Source organism: Bos taurus, chromosome 12 (genome assembly GCF_002263795.3).
Source record: "Bos taurus isolate L1 Dominette 01449 registration number 42190680 breed Hereford chromosome 12, ARS-UCD2.0, whole genome shotgun sequence".
Classification (NCBI taxonomy): domain Eukaryota; kingdom Metazoa; phylum Chordata; class Mammalia; order Artiodactyla; family Bovidae; genus Bos; species Bos taurus.
Window position 1 is genome coordinate 11,809,292 of NC_037339.1, and position 27,073 is coordinate 11,836,364.

Sequence of the window (27,073 nt, forward strand, 5' to 3'; positions counted from 1 at the left end):
CCGCCAGGGAAGTTCCTGTTTGGGACTTATAGATAGCGTTTTTAATACTGACAACTACAAAGGCCTTGGATTCTTTTTGAGAGATGAGAAAGCGGAGACTTACAGAGGTGGTATAATAATGGACTTGGAGAGTGATAGAAAAAGCCTTCAAAATCGGGCCTTCCTTCTGGCTTTAAAATCTCTGCTCTGCCCACTACTCCACACAGCTTCTACCTGAGCTGATCATAGGGCAACGATTTTAAAATAGCCATATTTTTACAACATCTTGGCCTCCAATGTCTCTTAAAAAAAAAAAAAAACCCACAAACCTACAAAGAAACCATACTCTTAAAGATTTTTGTCTGTTTTCTATCTCCTATTACAATTTCTTTTTTTTTTTCATATTGTAACAAAGTTTTCTCTCTCTACTATGCAAGGTCAGCTATAAGTCCAGCCAACTTTAAAGGTACTTCAAAGATACTTGTTTATGTGTCTACCCTTTTTAAAAAAATTTTAATTTATTTATTTTTAATTGAAGAATAATTGCTTTATAATATTATGTTGGTTTCTGCCATACATCAGTATGAATCAGCCATAGATATACCTATGTCCTCTCCCTATTGAACCCCCCTCCCACCTCCCATTCCCACCCCACCTCCAGGTTGTCACAGAGCCCTGCATTTGGGCTCCCTGTGTCACGCAGCAAATGCTGGGTGACACTGGTCACCTATTTTACATATGGTAATGTACGTTTCAGGGCTACTCTCTCAATTCATCCCACCCTCTCCTTCCCCCACTGTGTCCACAAGTCTTCATGTTTTTGTCTGCATCTCCACTGCCGCTGCTGCTAAGTCACTTCAGTCGTGTCTGACTCTGTGCGACCCCATAGCCGGCAGCCCACCGGGCTCCCCCATCCCTGGGACTCTCCACTGCTGCCCGGCGAACAGGTTCATCAGTACCGTCTTTCTAGATTCCGTATGCATGTGCTAATACACAGTACTTTTCTCTTTCAGACTTACTTCACTCTGTATGACAAGCTTCAGGTTTCACCCACTTCATTAGAATGGACTCAAATGCATCCTTTTTTACAGCTGAGTCATACATATTCCACCGTATATATGTACCACACTTTCTTTACCCATTCATCTGTCAGTGGACATCTAGGTGGCTTCCATGTCCCAGCTACTGTAAGCAGTGCTAAGATGAGCACTGAGCTACATCTGTCTTTTTCAATTATGGTTTCCAGTGTTCTTGCCTGGAGAATCCCAGGGACGGTGGAGCCTGGTGGGCTGCCGTCTATGGGGTCGCACAGAGTCAGACACGACTAAAGCGACTTAGCAGCAGCAGCAGGGAATATGAACAAGAGTGGGATTGTTGGTCACATGGTACTTTTATTCCTAATTTTTTAAGGACTCTCCATACTGTTTTTCATAGTGGCTGAATCAATTTACATTCCCACCAAGAGTGCAATAGGGTTCTCTTCCCCATACCCTCTCCAGGATTTACTGTCTATAGAATTTTTTGATGGTGGCCATTCTGACCAGTGTGAGGTGATACCTCATTGTAGTTTTGATTTGAATTTCTCTAATAATGAGTGATGTTGAGCATCTTTTCATGCGTTTACTAGTCATCTGCATGTCTTCTCTGGAGAACTGTCTGTTTAGGCCTTATGCTCACTTTTTGATGGGGTTATTTTTCTTGTATTGAGCTGCATGGGCTGTTTGTATATTTTGGAGATTGATCCTTTGTCAGTTGTTCCATTTGCTATTATTTTCTCCAATTCTGAGGGTTGTCTTTTCACCTTGTTTACAGTTTCCTACATTGTGCAAAAGCTTTTAAGTTTAATTAGGTCCCATTTGTTGCTTTTTGTTTTTATTTCCATTACTCTAGCAGGTGGGTCATAGAGGATCTTGCTGTGATTTATGTCAAAGAGTGTTCTGTCTATGCTTCCCTCTAGGAGTTTTACATCTAGGTCTTTAATCCATTTTGAGTTTATCTGTGTGTGTGGTGTTTGGAAATGTTCTAATTTCATTCTTTTACATGTAGTTGTCCAGTTTTCCCAGCATCACTTATTGAAGATATTCTCTTTTCTCCATTATCTCATTAACATTTCTGATTAGAATGAGAAACCTAGAATGTCCACATTGAATTTGTCCAATGTAGTTTACAAAAGAATAAGAAGCTTGGCATTTGAATTTCCTGTTCGCAACTGAGGTTTTCAAGACGGCCACCTGACAACCTCAACATCTCTCTTATTTATTCAACAAACATGGGTGAGCATCTCTACATGAAGCACTGAGGAAGAGGGGAAAAAGACGCGTGTGGTTCTTGACTTGTCTGAGGAGCCCACAGCATAAAGAAGAAAGTGCCCTTTTTTCTTTTCTTTGAAAAATAGAGGGGTGGGATGGGGTGGGAGGTGGGAAGGAGGTTCAAGTGGAAGGGGACACATGTATACCTATGGCTGATTCATGTTGATGTATGGCAGAAACCAACACAATATTGTAATGTGATTACCCTCCAATTAAATAAAAGCAAAAAAAAAAAATCATTGTGAGCCTTTAGGAACTTGGGAAGGATTCCAGGATGGGAAGCATAGCCCTGTGGTCCTGTGTGAGCTGCGCATCTAGGCAAGAAGTGGTCCTAGGGGGCATACAGGGGCAGGAGGAAAGGAAGGTAGTGTCCAGGGACAGCAGGGGGTAAAGAAAGCCAGTTACTGTGGTAACCGGACCACCTGGCTGAATTGGCCATCCCCAGATGGCCATTCGTATACAGCCAATATGCTTACCGTAAGTCATGCACTGCTGGGCACTGGAAACGCTGCCTGGGATATAAGGTCAGTCTTGGCCAAAGTTTTGCACCATATATCATTTTTGACAGATCCTCCCTCTAGGACCTAACTGAAGTGGGTTGAATTATTCATAGACCCTGGGTTCTTTGCCAAAAATGACCAGCTACTGAAGTGGTTGGGATGACTAGCTCTGCCTAGCTAATCAGTGCGTTTGGCCTGCCACTTACACGCTCTCTTCCATAAGAAGTAGCAGGAAGCTGCGCCACCACCACCGCTGCCTTTGGGCTTCCCACGAAAACAAAGTAAGCCAACTTATTTTAAATATCGTTTTTCCTACAGCCTTTTTTTTCTTCCCCCACTGTGCAAGTTAATTCCATGGCATAAAGAGGATGAGAAAATCCAATAGTGGCTCTGTCTGTTTCAGTGAGGAGAAAGCAAGAATGTTATTCTTCATGCTAAAAAGTATTTTCATGCATCAGAAAAGGCAATTAGTGGCTGAAAAGGACTTTAAGGGTGGTGGTAGGTTGCTTCCCAGGTAGCACTAGTGGTAAAGAACCTGCCTGCCAATGTAAGAGACATAACAGATGCTGGTTCGCTGGGTCAGAAAGATCCCAATCCCCTGGAGGAGGGCATGGCAACCCACTCCAGTATTCTTGCCTAGACAATCCCAGGGACAGAGGAGCCTGGCAGGTACGGTCCATAGGGTCCCAAAGACTTGGACACGACTGATGTGACTTAGCACAGTGATGGTGGTAATGGTAAGGCTTGAAAAAAAATCAGAAGTGAAGTCTTCGGATTTGAAAATAAATCCATGTAGAATATATGACTGAATTAAGGAAGTAAAAACCATGGCCAGATTTCCCTCCAAACTTAGCCAAATCCTTGTCTATCCATTTTAAATGTTTGAACACTGTAGAGAGGATGGAGGTTAAGTAAATTTCCATTACATTTGTAATCCAGGTGGATTTAGAAGAGAGGTATAAATTACATTTAGGGATTAGTTCCCTAACGATTAAAGGGAAGTCCTTGCCACAGTGTTCAGAGCACAGTTCCCATGAACAGTGGGGACAGCTTGGAGGCACAGCATCAAGGTTCAGAGGGGGTAGAAAAACTGTCAGGCAAAATAACCAAGAGCATTTTCAGAAGGAAGATGAAATTATATAAAAAATTCACTCCTTCGAGCAATGTAATTTGATGTATATGTGCTCCCTACTGTACTAGGTTTCAAGAACTTCTGTGTTCACAGATTCAAAGATTGATGTGTGCCCTGTAATTGGGGTGATACCAAATCTTTGAATTTATTCAAAGTTCAAACAACGGCATGTTGCTTTCAATCAAGAGTCATTACTTTGTGTTTAAAGAGCTGAAGCCTATGATTTAAAGGGGTGGGGGAAGCTAACATATAACTAGAGGAAAAACGATTGGAAGAAAGAACTAAATGCCCCCCCCCAGCCCCCGCCAATCTGCATCAACCACGAGTTACACCCTCTTTGTCAAAGCCACCAGGAGAGTAGCCTTTACAGCTTCTACTGATTTATTTAATAAAAGGCTTATTCACATGTGTTCCTGACTAATCAGGTGCCTGGACTGTATTTACTTGAAAAAATTAGTTTGAATTATCATCAGAGACCTAAAGGCTCACAGATTGAAGAGTCAAACAGGCTGAAAGAAAAAATCATCAGCCCCAATTCACGCCTCTCATACCTCACTTTCTACTACCAGAGATACTTTCAACTTTATAAACCTGTTTCTTTGGTGTTCACCTTTATCCTTCTGGTACTGTCTTGATGTTTTACTTTTAGGCATTATTCATCAACTTCCCATCATGTAGGATGAGAGTTTAACTCTTTTTCACACACCCCTTTCCCCTGCCTGGGCGTCCCTGGTGGCTCAGTGGTAAAGAATCTACTTGCCAGTGTAGGAGACCCAGGTTTGATCCCTGGGTCAGGAAGGTCCCCTGGGGAAGGAAATGGCAACCCACTCCAGTATTCTTGCCTAGAGAATCCCATGGACAGAGGAGCCTGGTGGGCGGGCTACAGTCCATGGGGTCACAAAAGAATCTGACACAACTCACTGACTACACAAAACTTCCCTTGCCTAACACCCCATTTCCTATCCCCCAATGTATTTATGTGATACCTTGATGCCCTTTGAGTCTTCATATATATATGAAGGTCCGTATTGTCAGAGCCATGGTTTTTCCAGTAGTCATGTATGGCTGTGAGAGTTGGACCATAAAGAAGGCTGAGTGCCAATGAACTGATGCTTTTGAACTGTGGTGTTGGAGAAGACTCTTGAGAGTCCCTTGGACAGCAAAGAGATCAAGCCAGTCCATCCTAAAGGTTGTCAACCCTGAATATTCACTGGAAGGACTGATGCTGAAGCTGAAACTCCAATACTTTGGCCACCTGATATGAAGAACCGACTCACTGGAAAAGACCCTGATGCTGGGAAAGATTGAAAGCAGGAAGAGAAGGGGGTGACAGAGTATCAAATGAGTAGATGGCATCATCGATTCAATGAACATGAGTTTGAGCAGATTCCGGGACATAGTGAAGGACAGCCTGGCGTGCTGCAGTTCAGGGGGTCATAAAGAGTCAGACACGAGTGAATGACTAAACAACAACAACAACAACAATCTCTATGGAACTCCCATTCATGTGCATTTTTTCCCCTCTGGTTAACCTGTCTTACATCAATTTAATTATCAGGCCAATCAAAAAACCTGAAGGGAAGAAGGGAAAAATTTCCCACCCCCACACCAAACTCTAGTCAGGCTTTTCTGAATCCTCCTCTCAGTTAGGTACACACTTTTGGCCTTCTATGTTCATCTAAGCATTGTCCAGTTTCAGCAAGAATAAAGTTCAGCTAGCTTAACCAGAAACCTCAACCTGGATATCTGGCAGAGTTCCTGATCCTCTGCTGCTGCTGCTGCTTCTAAGTCGCTTCAGTCGTGTCCGACTCTGTATGACCCCATAGACGGCAGCCCACCAGGCTCCTTCGTCCCTGGGATTCTCCAGGCAAGAACACTGGAGTGGGTTGCCATTTCCTTCTCCAACGCATGAAAGTGAAAAGTGAAAGTGAAGTCGCTCAGTCATGTCCGACTCTTAGCGACCCCACAGACTGCAGCCTACTAGGCTCCTCCGTCCATGGGATTTTCCAGGGAAGAAAAACCCCACTGGAGTGGGGTGCCATTGCCTTCTCCGTCCTGATCCTCTACCACTTCCCAAATAAAGTCTGATCACCCCGGCCTGCTGCAGCAGGGATCCTGTTAGGTTGATTTAGTCAGAATCCTCCATTACCTCTGATTCCCTCTTAGTAATTTTGCATCCACTCATCCCCACCAACAAAACTGAAGGATCTCTACTACCTGCTTTTAAGACAAACTATGAAGTAGTAATCAAGAGAGTATGGTGTTAATGAGGGGACAGACACAAAGATCAATTGAATACAAATGCAAACTCAGAAAGAAACACACATATGTGGTCAGTTGCTTTTCCACAGAGCTCCAAAGATAATTTAATGGAAAAAGGATAGTCTTTTCAGTAAATGATGTTAAACACTTGACTATTTCCATGAAAAACAATGAGCCTTAATCCACACCTTATACCATAAAGAAAATTAACTTGATCATATACTAATGCATATATACAGAATCTAGAAAGACGGTACCAAAGAATTTATCTGCAGGCCAGCAGTGGAGACATAGAGAATAGACTTATGGGCATGGGGAGAGGGGAGGAGAGGGTGAGATGTATGGAGAGAGTAACATGGAAACTTACATTACCATATGTAAAATAGATAGCCAACGGGAATTTGCTGTATGGCTCAGGGAACTCAAACAGGGGCTCTGTATCAACCTAGAGGGGTTGAGAGGGAGGTTCAAGAGGGAGGGGACATATGTACACCTATGGCTGATTCATGTTGAGGTTTGACAGAAAGCAACAAAATTCTGTAGAGCAATTATCTTTCAATTTAAAAATAAATTAATTGAAAACATTAACCTGGAGTATAAATCTAAGTGCAAAATCTAGAAATATGAAATCTCTAAAAGAAAATGGGAAATTTGGGCCTGTCACCAAAATGGGAGAAAATGTTTGGAAAACATGTATCTGATATATTAGACTTGTATCTAGACTACATAAACCCAAGTACTCAAAAAAATCATTAAAAAGAAAGCAAGTAACCCAGTTCAGAAAGTCGGCAAAGGATCTGAAGAGACATTTCCTAAAGAATATAGACATGAAAAGATGCTCAACATCATGTGGGACCAGGGAAAATGCAGATTAAAATCACAATGAGATATTCAGCAATAAAAAGGAGCAAACAACTGGTACATACAATGTAAATTATTTGCAAACATATAATATTAAGTGAAAGAAACCAGACTCGAGGTGCCTCATACTGTGTGATTCCATTTATGTGACATCCTGAAAAACGCAAGTGAATAAGGGCAGAAAAAAGATCAGTGAGGGGTTGGGGGTAGGGCTTGATGGCAGAGTGGCATAGGGGAGGTTTAGGGGAGATGGAACTGTTCACCGTCAGTTATGGTGATGGTTACACAACTGGATGTGTTTGGGAAGCTCACAGCACTATACACCAAAACAGTGAATTTTACTGTTTGTAAACTGGACCTTACATCACCAGATGGTCAATACCAAAATCAGACTGATTATATTCTTCGCAGCCAAAGATGGAGAAGCTCTATGCAGTCAACAAAAACAAGACTAGGAGCTGACTGTGGCTCAGATCATGACCTCATTATTGTTAAATACAGACTTAAATTGAAGAAAGTAGGGAAAACCACTAGATCTTTCAGGTATGACCTAAATCAAATCTGTTATGACTACACAGTAGAAGTGAGAAATAGATTTAAGGGATTAGATCTGATAGACAGAGTGCCTGATGAATTATGGATGGAGGTATGTGACATTGTACAGGAGGCAGTGAATAAGGCCATTCCCATGAAAAAGAAATGCAAAAAGGCAAAATGGTTGTCTGAGGAGGCCTTACCAAAAGCTGAGAAAAGAAGAGAAGCAAAAAGCAAAGGAGGAAAGGAAAGATATAGTCATTTGAATGCAGAGTTCCAAAGAATAGCAAGGAGAGATAAGAAAGCCTTCCTCAGCGATCAATGCAAGAAATAGAGGAAAACAATAGAATGCAAAAGACTAGAGATCTCTTCAAGAAAATTAGAGATACCAAGGGAACATTTCATGCAAAGATGGGCTCGATAAAGGACGGAAATGGTATGGACCTAATAGAAGCAGAAGATATTAAGAAGAGGTGGCAAGAATACACAGAAGAACTATACAAAAAGATCTTCATGACCCAGATAACCACGATGCTGTGATCACTCACCTAGAGCCAGACATCCTGGAATATGAAGTCAAGTGGGCCTTAGGAAGCATCACTACGAACAAAGCTGGTGGAGGTGATGGTATTCCAGTTGAGCTATTTCAAATCCTAAAAGATGATGCTGTGAAAGTGCTTCACTCAATATGCCAGCAAATTTGGAAACCTCAGCAGTGGCCATAGGACTGGAAAAGGTCAGTTTTCATTCCCATCCCAAAGAAAGGCAATGCCAAAGAATGTTCAGTTGCACTCATTGCACATGCTAGCAAAGTCATGCTCAAAATTCTCCAAGCCAGGCCTCAACAGCATGTGATGTTCAAGCTGGTTTTAGAAAAGGCAGAGGAACCAGAGATCAAATTGCCAAAATCTGTTGGATCATCAAAAAAGCAACACAGTTTCAGAAAAACATTTACTTCTGCTTTATTGACTATGCCACAGTTTGATCACAACAAACTGTGGAAAATTCTTCAAGAGATGGAATACCAGACCACCTTACCTGCCTCCTGAGAAATCTGTATTCAGGTCAATAAGCAAGAGTTAGAACTGGACGTGGAACAACAGACTGCTTCCAAATTGGGAGGGGGAGTATAGTATATCAAGGCTGTATATTGTCACCTTGCTTATTTAACTTCTATGCAGAGTACATGATTAGAAACGCTGGGCTGGATGAAGCACAAGCTGGAATCAAGATTGCCGGGAGAAACATCAATAACCTCAGATACGCAGCTGACAACACCCTTATGGCACAGAGCAAAAAAGAACTAAAGAGCCTCTTGATGAAAGTGAAAGAGGAGAGTGAAAAAGTTGGCTTAATACTCAAGATTCAGAAAACTAAGATCATGGCATCTGGTGCCATCACTTCATGGCAGATAGATGGAGAAACAATGGAAAGAGTGAGAGACTTTATTTTCTTGGGCTCCAAAATCACTGCAGATGGTGATTGCAGACATGAAATTAAAAGACGCTTCTTCCTTAGAAGAAAAGCTATGACCAGCCTAGAGAGCATATGGCAGAAAGTGAAGAAGAATTAAACAGCCTCTTGATGAAAGTGAAAGAGAGTGAAAAAGTTGGCTTACAGCTCAACATTCAGAAAACCAAAATCATGGCATCCGGTCCCATCACTTCATGGCAAATAGATGGGGAAACAGTGGAAACAGTGTCAGACTTTATTTTTTCGGGCTTCAAAATCACTGCAGATGGTGACTGCAGCCATGAAATTAAGACACTTATCCTTGGAAGGAAAGTTATTACCAACCTAGACAGCATATTAAAAAGCAGAGACATTACTTTGCCAACAAAGGTCCTTCTAGTCAAGGCTATGGTTTTTCCAGTAGTCATGTATGGATGTGAGAGTTGGACTATAAAGAAAGCTGAGCGCCAAAGAATTGATGCTTTTGAACTGTGGTGTTGGAGAAGACTTTTGAGAGTCCACTGGACAGCCAGGAGGTCAAGCCAGTCCATCCTAAAGGAAATCAACCCTGAATTTTCACTGGAAGGACTGATGCTGAAGCTGAAACTCCAATACTTTGGCCACCTGATGCGAAGAGCTGTCTCACTGGAAAAGACCCTGATGCTGGGAAAGACTGAAGGAAGGAGGAGAAGGGGACGACAGAGGATGAGATGGTTGGATGGCATCACCAACTTGACGGACATAAGTTTGAGCAAGCTCCGGGAGTGGGTGATGGACAGGGAAGCCTGGTGTGCTGCAGTCCATGTGGTCGCAAGGAGTCAGACACGACTGAGCGACTGAACTGACGGAACTGAAACTGGACCTTAATAAGAACAAATGAGAGCAATAAAATACTTTAAAAACAACACTTTGTTTGTTGTGTGGGGAATGGGGGTGGGGCAAGGGAAGAAGGAAGAGGGAATGTGGTCCTCAGGCTACCGCAGTGTTACAGTGCAAAATGGTGGTGATGCTGGGTGTCGGCAACAGAGCTGTAGACGAGGGGGCTGGATGTCAGATCAGCTTACCTGGTGGCTCAGCTGGTAAAGAATCTGTCTGCATCTCCAAAGAAGACATACAGATGGCTAACAAACACATGAAAAGGTGCTCAACATCACTCATTATCAGAGAAATGCAAATCAAAACCACTATGAGATACCATTTCACGCCAGTCAGAATGGCTGCGATCCAAAAGTCTACAAGCAATAAATGCTGGAGAGGGTGTGGAGAAAAGGGAACTCTCTTACACTGTTGGTGGGAATGCAAACTAGTACAGCCACTATGGAGAACAGTGTGGAGATTCATTAAAAAACTGGAAATAGAACTGCCTTATGATCCAGCAATCCCACTGGTGGACATACACACTGAGGAAACCAGAAGGGAAAGAGACACGTGTACCCCAATGTTCATTGCAGCACTGTTTATAATAGCCAGGACATGGAAGCAACCTAGATGCCCATCAGCAGATGAATGGATAAGAAAGCTATGGTACATATACACAATGGAGTATAACTCAGCCATTAAAAATAATACATTTGAATTAGTTCTAATGAGATGGATAAAACTGGAACCTATTATACAGAGTGAAGTAAGCCAGAAAGAAAAACACCAATACAGTATACTAACACATATATATGGAATTTAGAAAGATGGTAACAATAACCCTGTGTACGAGACAGCAAAAGAGACACCGATGTATAGATCAGTCTTATGGACTCTGTGGGAGAGGGAGAGGGTGGGGAGATTTGGGAGAATAGCATTGAAACATGTATAACATCATGTATGAAACGAGTTGCCAGTCCAGGTTCGATGCACGGTACTGGATGCTTGGGGCTGGTGCACTGGGACGACCCAGAGGGAGGGAAGGGGAGGGAGGAGGGAGGAGGGTTCAGGATGGGGAACGCGGGTATACCTGTGGCGGATTCATTTCGATATTTGGCAAAACTAATACAATATTGTAAAGTTTAAAAATAAAATAAAATAAAAAAAAAGAGAAGGAGAATCAACAATAAAAAAAAAAAAAGAATCTGTCTGCAGTGCGGGAGACCTGGGTTCAATCCCTGGTTTGGGGAAATCCTCTGGAGAAGGGAAAGGCTACCCACTCCAGTGTTCTGGCCTGGAGAATTCCATGGACTGTATATAGTCCATGGGGTCGAAAGGGTCAGACATGACTGAGTGACTTTCACTTTCACTTTAAAGGTTGTATCAAAAAGAGATGGCAACTGATGACGGGATAAATATGGAGGATGAGGGAGAAGTATCAGGGCTGATCCCCAGGTTTCTGGGTAGAGGAGCTGCACTGAATTTTGGTATAGAATTTCTTGTCATTCCTGTGGTGCTGTCATGCCTCTGCATTTTCACGTGGACTTCTCTCTTTCAGGAACAACTGCTTCATTGATTCCCTCCCATTCATCTTTCAAGAATCAGTTCAGAATCACAAACTTGGGTTGTAAGCCTCTCCTTTGTGTTTATAGGTCACCTTGTGAATATTCCTATTGCACTGAACAGCAATTGTCAGTGCATTAATAAAAAACATTCTAAGGAAATGGCAATTTATTTGGAAGGAACTAATTATAACATTATCACATAACCAGGACTTTTTGAACCCAGTAATAGATTATCACAGCAGGTTTAGTGTTATATTTATGAAGTCCACACTAATGTAATGAATGTAAACACAGGACAATATTACTGCCACTAGGATGCAAATGAAAGTCAGCGGCTCAAGGATCAACCATATTCATAACTATCCTTTACAGTGAAAGCCAGTGTTGTTCAGTGAGAACGGCTATGGCCTTGGGTCGGAAGACGCTGGCACAAATCTGGGCTCTGCTGTCCACTGATGGGGTGACCTCAGCAAGTTATTTCACCTCTCTGTATCAGTTTCTCTGCATACGAATTTGAGAGTACAGAATGAAACAATGGGACTTTGAAAATTAAATGAATTTCTATGAGGGAAAGTGACCGGTGCAGGAACTGGCACATGTTATGCAGTAAGAAAGGTAGGTTGACTTTGAGAGCACTGGGAAGTGAATAAGACTGGCCTTTAGTCACAGGAGTTTAACACAAAAGTCAGGCCCTATATTCTATGCCTTGTGTGTGCGTGTGCAGTCACTTCAGTCGTGTCTGACTCTTTTCACCCCTATGCTCTGTGGCCCGCCAGGCTCCTCTGTCCATGGGATTCTCCAGGCAAGAATACTGAAGCTGGTTGCCATGCGCTCCTCCAGGGGATCTTCCAGACCCAGGGATCCAACCCATGCCTCTTCTATCTCCTGCAGTGGCAGATGCGTTCTTCACCACTAGCACCATCATTCTACGCCTTATGTTCTAATAACTTTTAAGTCTCTGTGAAAACATGGTCTAAGTAAGGTTACTGCATAGACTGCAGTGCCAATGAGTTCTAACAGCAGAGGGTACAATCATGCGCTGTAACAAGTTTAGTGTAAACGTTCTGAGCACATGTAAGGCTTTTTAGCTACTAAACTGTTAGAATTATTCGTAAGTATAGAAAGATAATGATAAGTTAAATGTTCCTATCAAAACCAACTACCTTTGACTACCATGATAAATTAGGAATTGTTAAATCTCTTACCTTTTGGGTAGATGTCTTGTAGAGGGACTTCTCCTGGGGGCAAAATCCTGACTATCTGATTAGTATCCAAAAGAGTCACACAATTGCTCTGTTTCGCGGTTCCACTTTTCTTCTTTCCTCCATAGAATGTTGTATCAGTGACTCTTGATTTACTCAAAGATGATGGCCTTTTCCAAGAATAAACTTCACTAGGTGACTAAAAGGAAAAAAGAGAGATTCAAGCACTGAAATACTATAAACTACACTCACAACTTTTACAGTGCAGTCCTTTAAGCAGATGCCAGTGGTAAACTTATATTCCACAAACATAAGAAAATCAAATTATTCTTTAACCTTTCTTAATGCAGAAGATAGTTCCTTTATTTATAATCATAATTTTCATACAAGTGTAAAGTATACAATGTATTTTTTTATTTTGAAATGAATTATAACTAAAATGAGGGAATATAAGAGTATAGTTGGGCTTCCCAGGTGGCCTTAGAAAGAAGCTGCCTGCCAGTGCAGGCAACATAAAAGACCTGGATTCTATCCACAGGTCAGGAAGATTACCAGGAAGAGGGCATGACAACCCACCTCAGTATTCTTGCCTGGAGAATCCCATGAACAGAGGAGCCTGGTGGGCTACAGTCCATAAGGTCACAAAGAGTTGGACACGACTGAAGAGACTTAGCACAACAGTATCAGTTCAGTTCAGTTGTTTAGTTGTGTCTGACTCTTTGTGACCCCATGGACTGCAGCAAGCCAGGATTTCCCGTCCATCACCAGCTCCCGGGGTTGCTTCAGTTCATGTTCATCGAGTCAGTGATGCCATCCAACCATCTCATCCTCTGTTGTCCCCTTCTTCTCCTGCCTTCAATCTTTCCCAGCATCAGGAACTTTTCCAGTGAGTCAATTCTTCGCATCAGGTGGCCAAAGTATTGGAGTTTAGCTTCAGCATCAGTCTTTCTCATGAATATTTAGGACTGATTTCCTTTAGGATGGACTGGTTGGATCTCCTTGCAGTCCAAGGGACTCTCAAGAGTCTTCTCCAACACCACAGTTCAACAGCATCAATTCTTCTGTGCTCAGCTTTCTTTATGGCCTAACTCTCACATCCATACATGACCACTGGAAAAACCATAGCCTTGACTAGATAGACCTTTGTTGGCAAAGTAATGTCTCTGCTTTTTAATATGCTGTCTAGGTTGGTCATAACTTTTCTTCCAAGGAGCAAGCGTCTTTTAATTTCATGTCTGCAGTCAACATCTGCAGTGATTTTGGAGCCCAGAAAAATAAAGTCTCTCACTCTTTCCATTGTTTCCCCATCTATTTGTGATGAAGTGATGGGACTGGATGTGATGATCTTAGTTTTTTGAATGTTGAGTGTTGAGCCAGCTTTTTCACTCTCCTCTTTCACTTTCATCAAGAGGCTCTTCACTTTCTACTGTAAGGGTGGTATCATCTGCATATCTGAGGTTATTGATGTTTCTCCTGGCAATCTTGATTCCAGCTTGTGCTTCATCCAGTCTGGCATTCTGCATGATGTACTCTGCATATAAGTTAAATAAGCAGGGTGACAATACACGGCCTTGACGTACTCCTTTCTTAATTTGGAACCAGTCTGTTGTTTCATGTCCAATTCTTACTCTTGTTTCTTGACCTGCATACAGATTTCTCAGGAGGCAGGTAAGGTGGTCTGGTATTCCCATTTCTTTCAGAATTTTCCACAGTTTGTTGTGACCAAACTGTGGCGCAGTCAATAAAGCAGAAGTAGATGTTTTTCTGGAACTCTGTCACTTTTTCGATAAACCAACGGATGCTGGCAATTTGATCTCTGGTTCCTCTGTCTTTTCTAAATCCAGCTTGAACATCTGGAAGTTCATGGTTCACGTACTGTGGAAGCCTGGCTTGGAGAATTTTGAGCATGACTTTGCTAGAGTGTGAGACGAGTGCAACTGCACAGTAATTTGAGCATTCTTTGGCATTGCCTTTCTTTGGGATTGGAATGAAAACTGACCTTCTTCCAGTCCTGTGGCCACTGCTGAGGTTTCCAAATTTGCTGGCATATTGAGTGCAGCACTTTCACAGCGTCATCTTTTAGGATTTGAAATAGTTCACCTGGAATTCCATCATCTCCACTAGCTTTGTTTGTAGTGATGCTTCCTAAGGCCCACTTGACTTCGTATTCCAGGATGTCTGGCTCTAGGTGAGTGATCACACCATCGTGGTTATCTGGGTCCTGAGGCTCTTTTTTGTACAGTTCTTCTATGTATTCTTGCCACCTCTTCTTAATATCTCCTGCTTCTATTAGGTCCCTACCATTTCTGTCCTTTATTGTGCCCATCTTTGCATGAAATGTTCCTTTTGTATCTCTAACTTTCTTGAAGAGATCTCTAGTCTTTCCCATTCTATTGTTTTCCTCTATTTCTTTGCTTTGATCACTCAGGAAGGCTTTCTTATCTCTCCTTGCTATTCTTTGAAACTCTGCATTCAAATGGTATCTCTTTCCTTTTCTCCTTGGTGTTTCGCTTCTCTTCTTTTCTCAGCTTTTTGTAAGGCCTCCTCAGACAACCATTTTGCCTTTTTGCACTTCTTTTTCTTGGGGATGGTCTTGATCACTGCCTCGTGTACAGTGTCCTGAAACTCCATCCATAGTTCTTCAGGCACTCTGTCAGATCTAATGTCTTGAATCTTTTTGTCACTATTTGCCACTTTGGCACAACACTATAGTTAATTTAAATAGCTGCAAGTAACTAAATAACTATTTTAAATGGAAAATGCTGAGTGCATCCACTAACTGGCGTCAGGAACAGTATCACCATTATTTCTCAAGCACCTTGGAGGCCCCCTTCCCAATCATGTCTCTTTCATCTCTCCTAGACATTAACTCTCTTGGAATTTTTTATTATTTTTTTTCTCTTGCTTTACTTAATTTTTTTTCAAAACGTATCTATTTATTTGGCTGTGTCAGGTCTTATTGTCCCACTTGGGATCCTTTGCTGCGGTGAAAGGACTCTCTAGTTGTGCAAAGGCTCAAGAACTCATGGGCTCAATAGCTCCGCGGCAAGTGGGATCTTAACTCCCCGACCAGGGCTCGAACCCTCATCCACTACATTGCAAGGCAGACTCTTAATCACTGGACCACCAGGCAAGTCCCTCTTGCTTTACTTTAAATTTTTTACCATATATATTTATCCTTCTCTACTCTCAAATCAAAGATATTCTCCTATACATTTGCTAAACATTTTGAGGTTTTTCCTCTCACTTTTAATTCCTTAATCCCTAAGGAAATATTTTGTAAGTGGTATGAGGCTATGATCCATGCTCATCCTTTTTTGTCCATGGAGAGTAACTGTCCAAATATCATCAACCTTTGCCCACTGATGAGCACTGGTATGGGAAAGCAGTTCCGTATGCGTATGGATCTATCTGTTTCTAGGCATTGCATTGTTTCACTGTGTATTTTTCTACTCCTGTGGCCTATGCTACATGGTCTTAGTTACTTAGGTTTTATAATAAGCCTTGAAATTTAGAGGGCAAGTACCTCTGCCTTTTATTCTGGTTCTTCTTCAGAAAGGTCTTATTGTTTGCCCTTTCTCTTCCATAAGACTGTGAGAGTTGATTTGCGTTGGATTTGCACTGCATCCTTGTCAGTACTTGGTATGTCCTGGCACTTAGTCCCTCAGTGATGTCTGACTCTTTGCAATCCCATAGACTGTAGCCCACCAGGCTCCTCTGTCCACAGATTCTCCAGGCAAGAATACTGGAGTGGGTTGCTATTTCCTTCTCCAGGGGATCTTCCCGACCCAGGGATCCAACTCGAATTTCCAGCGTATTCTGCATTGGCAGGGGGATTCTTTATCCCTGACTTAGTGGGACTAATTAACCACTGAGTTAGTGGGACTTTCTTATGCATAATACTTGGTACTTGGTATTGTGGGTGTTAATTTTTTTTTAAATTTTAGCTATTCTAATAGGCAGTAGGGTAGTAGTACTATCTCATCGTGGTTTTAATTTGCATTTCCCTAATGACTAATGAACATCTTTTTATATACTCAATTACCATCCTTTTATCCTCTGTAGTAAAGAGGCTGTCCAAGTCTTTTGCCCATTTTTTAAAAAATACATTCACCTCCAATTTTATTTTTATATCTACTTAAATACATTGAAAACCATGAGTCCACTCAGATGCATCCAATTCCTAACCAACCTCTACAGGACTCATTCTAGTTTTCTTTCCTGCTGCATCTGTAACTCCCTTCTCAAACAGAGAGAAACCTAGACTTCATTATCTTTAACACAGTTACTTTTTTGCTGAGTTCCACTGTATATGACTCAGCTCCTATCTCCACCACTAACTTCCTCTTCCAGGCAAATGCCCCCTGCACTCTGCTTGGTCCTTATAGCCTGCACTGAGCTACGTTCATGCATCAGTGAAGTCTTCACCTCACTGGGGCCCCCGCATTCCACACCAGCCTGCCCCTTCATGGTGATGCCATTCATCCTGGCTGGACCTGACTCCCATCACCAGCTGTCCCTCCCTCCCCCACTATGGATATCTTTTTCACCTGCTCAGGCTCTGACCTCTGACACCTCACACAGGTCCTCCCTTTGCTCATTTTTTATACTAGATTATTTGTTTCATCACTCTTGAGTTTTAAGAAATCTTTATGTACTTTGGATACCAGTTCTTTGTTGGATATGTGATTTGCCAATATTTTCTCCCAGTCTGTAGATTGTTTTTTAATTCTCCTCACAGTGTCTTTTTACAGAGTGGAAGCTTTTGATTTTGATGAAATTCAATTTATTAAAATTTTTAATGGCTCACGTCTAAGATGCTCAGTACAGTGTTTAGTAGAAGTGGTGGTAATGGGTATCCTTGTCTTACTCTTGATATTAAAAGGAATGCTTTTAACATTTCACTTTTGAGGGTTCACTAAGACACTTGCTAAAGATTTTTATGGCCATTTGATAGTAGGATAAGAAAATTATAATAAGTTTACAATAATTCAGGTGCCTCTGATAATGCTGTAAAACGTTAATAAGAGATGACATACCCTTTTGTTGATAGTTTTATGAAGAGTCAAATGAAAATTACATAAAGGCAGAAAGACACTGTGGTATAAAAAGACATGAGTTTGAAGGCCAGTCATTCTTGAGCTCAAATCACAGCTTCCTTACTCAATATCTTTGTGGCCTGGGGGAATAGATCCTCTCTGTTTTTATTGTTTCATCTATAAAACCTTGTGGAATTGTCATAAAAATTAATGATCATGTATGAAAGGGTTTAAAATAGTGCAATGCCTGGCTTGTATTGGGGGTCTCAAAAATATGACTGCTCTCATAAAATGCTGAAAGGTTGTCTAACTGACTCTAATCCTTCATTAAACAAAAATTCATGAACATCTTCTACATGGTGGGTACTAAATACAGGGAATAGAGCTTTTAATTTAACAAGGTCTCTAGCCTATAATCTACAAAGGACTTCTAGAGGGTCAATACTAACATTACCTTATACTCAGCTTTCTTACCTTTTTACAGTGACATTATATTTCTATGTCAATTTCTTCAATCAAAAGACCAATTTTTTAAAACAGCTCCACCTTCAGAAAAGCAGATCCAGTATTTTCTCTACTGACCCCAGCAAGCATTTGTGGCAAGCATATTAAACACAACTCTTCATTTCATCAAGCCTGCTGTATTCCAACAACATGTTTCATTTTCAGTTATATAACCCACAGCAAATGTTTTTTGCTTGATAATTAGGCAGACATATGGCAAAGTCCTAAGCCACATATTATCCACTGGGTTTTGGATTTCAAAAGTCTTAAACCCTGAAGTACTCATCATTCATTAATCACATCAAAATTTTGAGATATGCCAGACTGGTGTACTATTAAGCAGAGCCAATATTTTATCTTTAAGTGATTCTATCACTCCACCTAAAAGCTACAAAGAAAATTATGAAAATTAAATATTTAATCAAAACACACAGAGCTACATCTAAGGTTATTAGATGGCAACTTGGACTGAAATAAACCTATTTTATCTTCTCACATTTCCTTCAGGGGAAGATGGTGCCTGTTTTCTTGAAGTCGATTACAAACAGCCCCTTCTTTATAATAGTAAATAATAGCAGAAGGATCCATTTAAAAGCAAATTAAATTGAGACTACCAGCATTATAGTATAAGCTGGATGCTGCAAAGATATAAGTCAGAGCAAAACTCAGTGGAAAGTGAATTGTATTCATGAGTGTTGAAAAATTTCATCTACAGTAATGAGGTTCAACATATTTCCCCTTAAAAGTTCTAGAAGAAATGTTACCTCGTTAGTCTCAAATTGTCCCTCTTGACAGGATATAAAGTGACTGTCAGTAGGTTACGTATATATCTGCCCCATGAACTCTCATGTATGAAGAATATTAGTTTTCCTTTACTAAATTATATAGTTGCATTACATTTGAAATGTTAATTTTTAAAAAGCAATGAACCCATATAGAATGCATTTTTAAATGACTGGTCTCGAAAATGAATGTTGATCGGAAAGTGAAAGTGAAAGTGAAATCACTCAGTCGTGTTCGACTCTTTGCGACCCCGTGGACTGTAGCCCACCAGGCTCCTCTGTCCATTGGATTTTCCAGGCAAGAATACTGGAGTGGGTTACCATTTCCTTCTCCAGGGCATCTTCCCAACCCAGGGATCAAACAATGTTTACCAAAAAATCATTCCACTTTTAATTACCCTCAAATAGGTTTATAAAGCTTAGGCCAAAGTGAGGGGAAGAAATAGTTACTCAATAATTTAAAAAATTTAAGCTTACCATGAGATCTGGGAAACCAACAACAACTGTAGCATAACTATTCTTATCTGAGAGAATTCGGTTTGGAGAGGAAATCTTTTGTCCCACAGCTGAACTCAGATTTTCAGATGACAGTTGATCACTTGAAATTGTATGAGGTATGCTGCGGTCTGTTTCTGAAAAGTATCAGAGAAACATTAAACACCATATGCCCCTAAATTGCTCCAGGAATTAATTTTTGCAAGATTTCATTCTCACCAACTCAAACAGAAAAGCATAAATTAAAAAAGAGAAAATGCTTTCAATTACACTCATGGCTTTTTGTCTGAGAAGACTCAGTTTTCACATCTTGGTATCTTCTCATTTACGGAATTCAAATTTTTATTAGCAATAAAGATTAATATTGACAGTACTGCAGAAAGAGGTAAAACTGACCTGGTTGGTTAGCAATGGTATATTTTAGATTTTTTTCCTTAAGTACTTTTCACACCACCCCCAAAAACTGTGATGAATAAAGTAGAAATTCTGATGTTCTGTGTTAAAAAGAAATGATGCAATCCTAAAATAGACTTGAAACCTACATATATATAAACATTCTGACTTGTCAAAAATATGCAAAGACAGAACTTAAAAGATGATGGATTCTTCCTTACTGTTTCTAGGGCAGTGACTAAGTTTTCTCTTCTGTATAAAGTTAACATATGTTGATTTAACTGTATTTAAATGATCCTAGAGGAGAGTATGTAATCAAGCGGGCACCTGCACAGCCGCATACATACAGAGCACAGTACTTACCTTGCATGACTCCAAACCCTGGGCTAGGAAGCTCCTCCTGCAACACATACAACTGGCAAACCCCACTGTCCTTAGATTCGATGTGTGCAGGTGTAGTTAAAAGATATTTCCTGTAAACAAACAAAACACCTAAGTGAATGAACAGTCTTTCCTTTTCTCATAACTGTGAGACCAGACTAGGAAAAATCAGAGTTTTTCCCTCCCAGGGCCTCTTTTTCATACTGTGAGTATAATCTGCAGTTTCAGAGTTTTATCGTGAATTTAAAAAATAACTTCTTAACGCTGTATAAAGTTGTTGCTGTTGCTCAGTGGCTAAGTCGTGTCCGACTCTTTGTGACCCCACGGACTGAAGAACGCCAGGTTCCTCTGTCCTCCACTATCTCCTAAAGTTTGCTCAGGTTCATGTCCACTGAGTCGGTGATGCTATCTGACCATCTCATCCTCTGTTGCCCCATTCTCCTTTTGCCATAATAACAATGCAGTCATAAATGTGAACTAAAAACCTAACGCTTCCTATAAGAGGAAAGGCTAGTAAAAAAAAAAGAAAATTAAAAAAGCAACTCGAAAGAGACATTCCATACCATCATGGAGCCTGCTGTTAATATGACTGATCAGCCAGTAAGAGGGAACTCGGCCTCAGATTTGTGACCAGTACCAGCTTCCCTGGTGGCTCAGCAATAACGATCTGCCTGCAATGCAGGAGACGAGGATTTGAGCCCTGGGACAGGAAGATCCCTCGAGAAGGAAATGGCAACCCACTCTAGCACTCTTTCCTGGGAAATCCCATGGACAGAGGAGCCTGGCGAGATACAGTCCTTAGGGTCACAAACTTAGTCGACTAAACAACAACAAGGGACAGAAGCCCTCACTGCTACAATTCCCTTGCTTTACTTATTTGTGTAGTTGCCAAAACAGGGATGTATAAGTAGCTGGGAATCTTTTGCATCAGGACACTTCTGCTTGTCCGCAGAGGAGCAGAAAATCTGCATGGGGCCAGGAAAAGTGACGCACGAGGGAGCAGACCTCAAGACTTACTGTGTACCCTAGTTACGCTAAGCGCACAGAAAGTCCTTTCATCAAGAAGTGCACAGTCCAGTGGAGGGGGCAACACAAAACACAAACATAACCAAGTAAGAGCAGGCAAGAGGAAGCGAAGAAGAAACTTCTCAGGGGTGCAGTCTGTGAAGTTCCAAAAATCAACGGCATTTGGGTGGAGACCATGGCCCTTTGAAGAAAAGATGATCGGAAAATCTATTTTGAAGTACTGGCAAGAATACAGAGAATACAGTGAAATGCTTGGTGTGCTAATAGGAAAAAGCCCAAAGAAAGATGGATAAATATAAAATATTATAAAAGTCATTATGCTTTCACTGTTAATTTCAAGGTCATCATCTGAAACAAACTTTGATAATTTACACTATGAAGCGACATTTCAGTGACATTTAAATTTTCCCCTCCCCTCTTCTTTCACCTGCCAAATACAGAAATGTTAAAAGACAGACACAGGAAGACAGAGCTATAGATAAGGACGCTGGAAAACCGAGCACACTCCATGAGGTACTGTGTAGATCTACTCACTGATTTGTTTTACTCTCCACCAGAAGCCATTTGTCTTCTGCTACGAGAAAAACCGTCTGGAGGTTGATGGGAAGCGAGATGGTGTGAGTTCGCCCTTCTAGAACATCCAGCACAGCGAGGGTGTTCCTGAAAAAAAGAAAAGAAAAAGAAAACTCTGTGAAAGGAAATGGTGAGGATATTGGTTGAGTAACCATAGCATAATCATGATATATTGGGTGTCCCTGGTGGCTCAGATGGTAAAGAATCTGCCTGCAGTGCATAAGACCTGGATCCGATCCCTAGGTTGGGAATCATGATATATTACAAAACCCTAAAAACAATATTTTTAAGACTAGATGATAACATAGAAAAATGTTAGTTGAGAAAATAGAGATATAAAACACTAAACTATGTAAAGGCTTCCATAAGATTTAAAAATGGGAAGTCACAGCCACTATGCTAGTAGTCAGTTTATCTAATTCTGAGCACTGTTTTTTTATGTGTGTTTTTCAATGTTCTGCAATGTGGGATAAGGTACTTTTAGAATAAAATAATACTAATTTGGTTACATTTAGTTTACAGTAAGCCAGAGTAAAGCACCTGGCTACCAATGCAGGAGACATACAGACTCAGGTTCTATCCCTGGGTCAAGAAAATCCCCTGGAGAAAGAAATGGCAACCCACTCCAGTATTCGTTCCTGGGAAATCCCATGGACAGAGGAACCTGGTGGGTTACGGGCCATGAGTCGCACAAGGTCAGACACGACTGAAACAACTTCAGTTCAGTCGCTCAGTTGCGTCCAACTCTTTGCAACCCCATGAATCACAGCATGCCAGGCCTCCCTGTCCATCACCAACTCCCGGAGTACACTCAAACTCATGTCCATTGAGTCGGTGATGCCATCCAGCCATCTCATCCTCTGTCACCCCCTTCTCCTCCTGCCCCCAATCCCTCCCAGCATCAGAGTCTTTTCCAATGAGTCAACTCTTCCCATGAGGTGGCCCAAGTACTGGAGTTTCAGCTTCAGCATTAGTCCTTCCAATGAACACCCAGGACTGATCTCCTTTAGGATGGACTGGTTGGACCTCCTTGCAGTCCAAGGGACTCTCAAGAGTCTTCTCCAACACCATAGTTCAAAAGCATCAATTCTTGAGCGCTCAGCTTTCTTCACAGTCCAACTCTCACATCCGTACATGACCACTGGAAAAACCATAGCCTTGACTACACGGACTTTGTTGGCAAAGTAATGTCTCTGCTTTTGAATATGCTGTCTAGGTTGGTCATAACTTTCCTGCTAAGGAGTAAGCGTCTTTTAATTTCATGGCTGCAATCACCATCTGCAGTGATTTTGGAGCCCCAAAAAATAAAGTCTGTCACTGTTTCCACTGTTTCCCCATCTATTTCCCATGAAGTGATAGGACCAGATGCCATGATCTTTGTTTTCTGAATGTTGAGCTTTAAGCCAACTTTTCCACTCTCCTCTTTCACTTTTCTCAAGAGGCTTTTGAGTTTCTCTTCACTTTCTGCCATAAGGGTGGTGTCATCTGCATATCTGAGGTTATTGATATTTCTCCCAGCAACCTTGATTCCAGCTTGTGCTTCTTCCAGTCCAGCTTTTCTCATGATGTACTCTGCATATAAGTTAAATAAACAGGGTGACAACATATGGCCTTGACGTACTCCTTTTCCTATTTGGAACCAGTCTGTTGTTCCATGTCCAGTTCTAACTGTTGTTTCCTGACCTGCATACACATTTCTCAAGAGGCAGGTCAGGTGGTCTGGTATTGCCATCTCTTGAAGAATTTTCCACAGTTTATTGTGATCCACACAGTCAAAGGCTTTGGCATAGTCAAAAAAGCAGAAAGAGATGTTTTTCTGGAACTCTCTTGCTTTTTCCATGATCCAGCGGATGTTGGCAATTTGATCTCTGGTTCCTCTGCCTTTTCTAAAACCAGCTTGAACATCTCTGAGTTCATGGTTCACATATTGCTGAAGCCTGGCTTAGAGAATTTTGAGCATTACTTTACTAGCATGTGAGATGAGTACAATTGTGCGGTAGTTTGAGCATTCTTTGGCATTGCCTTTCTTTGGGACTGGAATGAAAACTGACCTTTTCCAGTCCTGTGGCCACTGCTGAGGTTTCCAAATTTGCTGGCATATTGAGTGCAGCACTTTCACAGCATCATCTTTCAGGACTTGAAATAGCTCAACTGGAATTCCATCACCTCCACTAGCTTTGTTTGTAGTGATGCTTCCTAAGGCCCACTTGACTTCACATTCCAGGATGTCTGGCTCTAGGTGAGTGATCACACCATCGTGATTATCTGGGTCATGAAGCTCTTTTTTGTACAGTTCTTCTGTGTATTCTTGCCACCTCTTCTTAATATCTTCTGCTTCTGTTAGGTCCATACCATTTCTGTCCTTTATCGAGCCAATCTTTGCATGAAATGTTCCCTTGGTATTTCTAATTTTCTTGAAGAGATCTCTAGTCTTTCACATTCTGTTGTTTTCCTTTATTTCTTTGCATTGATCACTGAGGAAGGCTTTCTTATCTTTCCTTGCTATTCTTTGGAACTCTTAGCACACAGTAAAATTAAAGGAGGAAAGAGAATGGACAGAAGAAAATCACAGTTTAAACCCTCTACAGCAAAAAACTCACCCTTTTTCTTTGTAGAACACTAGCCAGTTTTTGTGTGAAAACTCTTTACACATTTTGTAAGTTTCCTAAAGACAAGAAAAAACAAAATATTCACATTAACTGTGATGGATGCAATCACGTCTCTTCAGCTGCTTTTCCTTAAATAAAGTTCTTCAATGTGTAAAACATATAATTCTCTGAGAAGCTACCCCTCTTCATCCGTTCCAAGACTCTTATGGTAACATGGATTAAAATATATTTTAAAATTCACTGTGAACTATGTACTAAAACATTTTTAGGATAATATTTAAAAAAATAATGCCAAATCTGATTACAAGTAAACATGCTATCTGGTGATTAACTGTGATGTTTGTACCATAGTGTCAATACATAGGAAATATTTTGTTTCTTAGGTTTGGATCTATTTATGACATTTAAAATATCTCTTTTTTTCATGGCATTTTAAGACCTATAAGCATGCTATGTTGTCCAGGGCAGAGGGTAAGTTCTGTTTTATATCCATTACCTTTTTCTGAATGGCAGAATAGACTCCCTGGGGTTGGCCAAAATGTTTAATTACTAGTTTATTAAGCTAAAATATTTATTTATCTTGTAAATACAACCAGATGTTACACTCAAAGGTTCATTACATAAATTCAAAACATTAACACAGACCTGGAAAGCAGGTTAAAGTGCCTGCATGATTAGGGATTTGTCATGAATATCACACACAAATGGCTCATGAAGTCCTATGATTATTAGTTCAAATGTTCCTGCGATGGATACAAAAAGAACACTGATACTTAGTTATACGTCTATCTACGTCTACCTACTTGTATCATATTAAAATTCACAAGTGCCTAATAAGAGAATTCTTTTGTGCATTATAGCAAACAGAAGGTGCCACAAGGGGAGGGCAGGCATGCATTTTTACAGTTAGAAAGCTACAGAAAACCCTTGGCAATTTACTGGGCAGGCTGGGTATTCCTTACAGCTTCCTCCTTGTTCCACCAGGAAGTTTTCTTCATTGTAAATTCTTCTGAAGGTAGGATGAGACGGCGAAGGGCTTGGCTAGCGGGATCCAGCAACAGGATGACATTGCTCTGGAAATAAAGAGAATAGTTTTTTTTTTTTTTTTTTAAAGCAGCAGTCCCTTGGCAGCCTGGAAATAAAGGCTATTTAGTGATAAGTAAACCAAAGGTAAGATGACAATACTGAAATATTTAAACGACTCCATAAAAACACTAAGTGATTTTCCATAGTACAGAATTTAAAGCCTTCCATGGTTTAATGAGGATATTTTTAATTATGTAAGGCAGACTTTCTTCTTTGAAGATTTTATCTTAAAACCATCCCCTTGTAAATATAGGCTAGGTTTAACCATGACTCTGTTTTATTATGTATTAAGGAGGAAATTTAGACATTTGATCATTTTTAAAAGTCTGTTTACTTTTATCAAAATTACACTTAAAGAATGTGCAGTTAAACCAATACAACATTGTAAAGCAATTATCTTTCAATTGAAAAAAATTTTTAAGTGATTTACAAAAAAAAAAAAAAAGCATGTTGAAAAACTCTCCTACACTATGCATTCAATTGTCTGATGATGAGAGGGACTATGCTGTTAGTTGTTTGGCCTGAGGAATCATGGTGCTGGAGAAGACTCTTGAGAGTCCCTTGGACAGCAAGGAGATCAAACTAGTCAATCCTAAAGGAAATCAACCTTGAATATTCTTTGGAAGGACTAATACTGAAGCTGAAGCTCTAATATTTTGGCTACCTGATGCGAAGTCTCATTGGAAAAGACCCTGATGCTGGGAAAGATTGAAGGCAGGAGGAGAAGGGGACAACGGAGGCTGAGATGGCTGGATGGCATCACCAACTCGATGGACATGTGTCTGAGCAAACTCGGGGAGACAGTGAAGGACCGGGAAGCCTGGTGTGCTGCAGTCCACGGCATCACAAAGAGTCAGACACAACTTAGCGACTGAACAACAACACACCGTGCATAACTGAATCTCATTTATTCTTTTCACAAATGCAGGTTCAACTCAGAAAATATGTACATGATATAAAGATGGATTTGCAAGAAAATATCAAGGACCCCAAGAACCAAGCTGGTAATGAGTATTTCTGCATCTTGTCATTCACTGAGCTTGGGAACTTTCACAGCTCGTGCTGTGATAACACAGTGACAAGAGATGGCTCCAGCAGCATTCATCACAGTTATGCAAATGAAGTAATAACCTCCCAGAAATTAGGAGGATTTTTTCAAGAAAAAAAAAAAAAAAACTAAAAAAAAAATTAACCTTAGACATTAAAATAAGTGAATAGAAACACATGAAATAAGAACTTAAAATTTACAAAGCCAGAAAAGATTGAATATTTCAAAGGAATGTAAAGAAGCTGGGTTTTCAGTTAAAATTTAAAGACATTTGAAGGTCAGACTAACAGGTTTACAAAAAGGCACGGACAAATTTTTTCTCAAGCCTCATTGTTATGTAATTGTCTTTTTTTCCTCTCTTATTTTGGTTCATTTTGTTTTGTCTTATTAAAATCTGGGGCTCCTTCAGTTATCCTAACCCTTATGAACTTTTCATTTAAAGAACTTTCTTTGGGGAAAATAAAATCACAAAGCATCCAAAGA

General features: G+C 40.7%; 1 protein-coding gene across 10 annotated transcripts in view; it reads right to left on the reverse strand.

Moving 5' to 3' along the window:
• VWA8 (von Willebrand factor A domain containing 8) overlaps positions 1-27,073 on the reverse strand; it is a 416,362-nt gene that overhangs the window by 153,820 nt on the left and 235,469 nt on the right. For all 10 annotated transcript variants that reach the window (XR_009496658.1, XM_059892187.1, XM_025000014.2 and 7 more), the window contains exons 30-35: positions 25,419-25,529; positions 24,448-24,512; positions 21,809-21,934; positions 20,231-20,340; positions 19,457-19,611; positions 12,658-12,853 (exon numbers count right to left, since the gene is read on the reverse strand). Coding sequence is in view for 9 of the 10 variants with exons in the window: in XM_059892187.1 (XP_059748170.1) it covers positions 12,658-12,853; positions 19,457-19,611; positions 20,231-20,340; positions 21,809-21,934; positions 24,448-24,512; positions 25,419-25,529 (763 nt within the window). In the remaining variant the exon portion in view is untranslated. The remainder of the gene's footprint in view (positions 1-12,657; positions 12,854-19,456; positions 19,612-20,230; positions 20,341-21,808; positions 21,935-24,447; positions 24,513-25,418; positions 25,530-27,073) is intronic.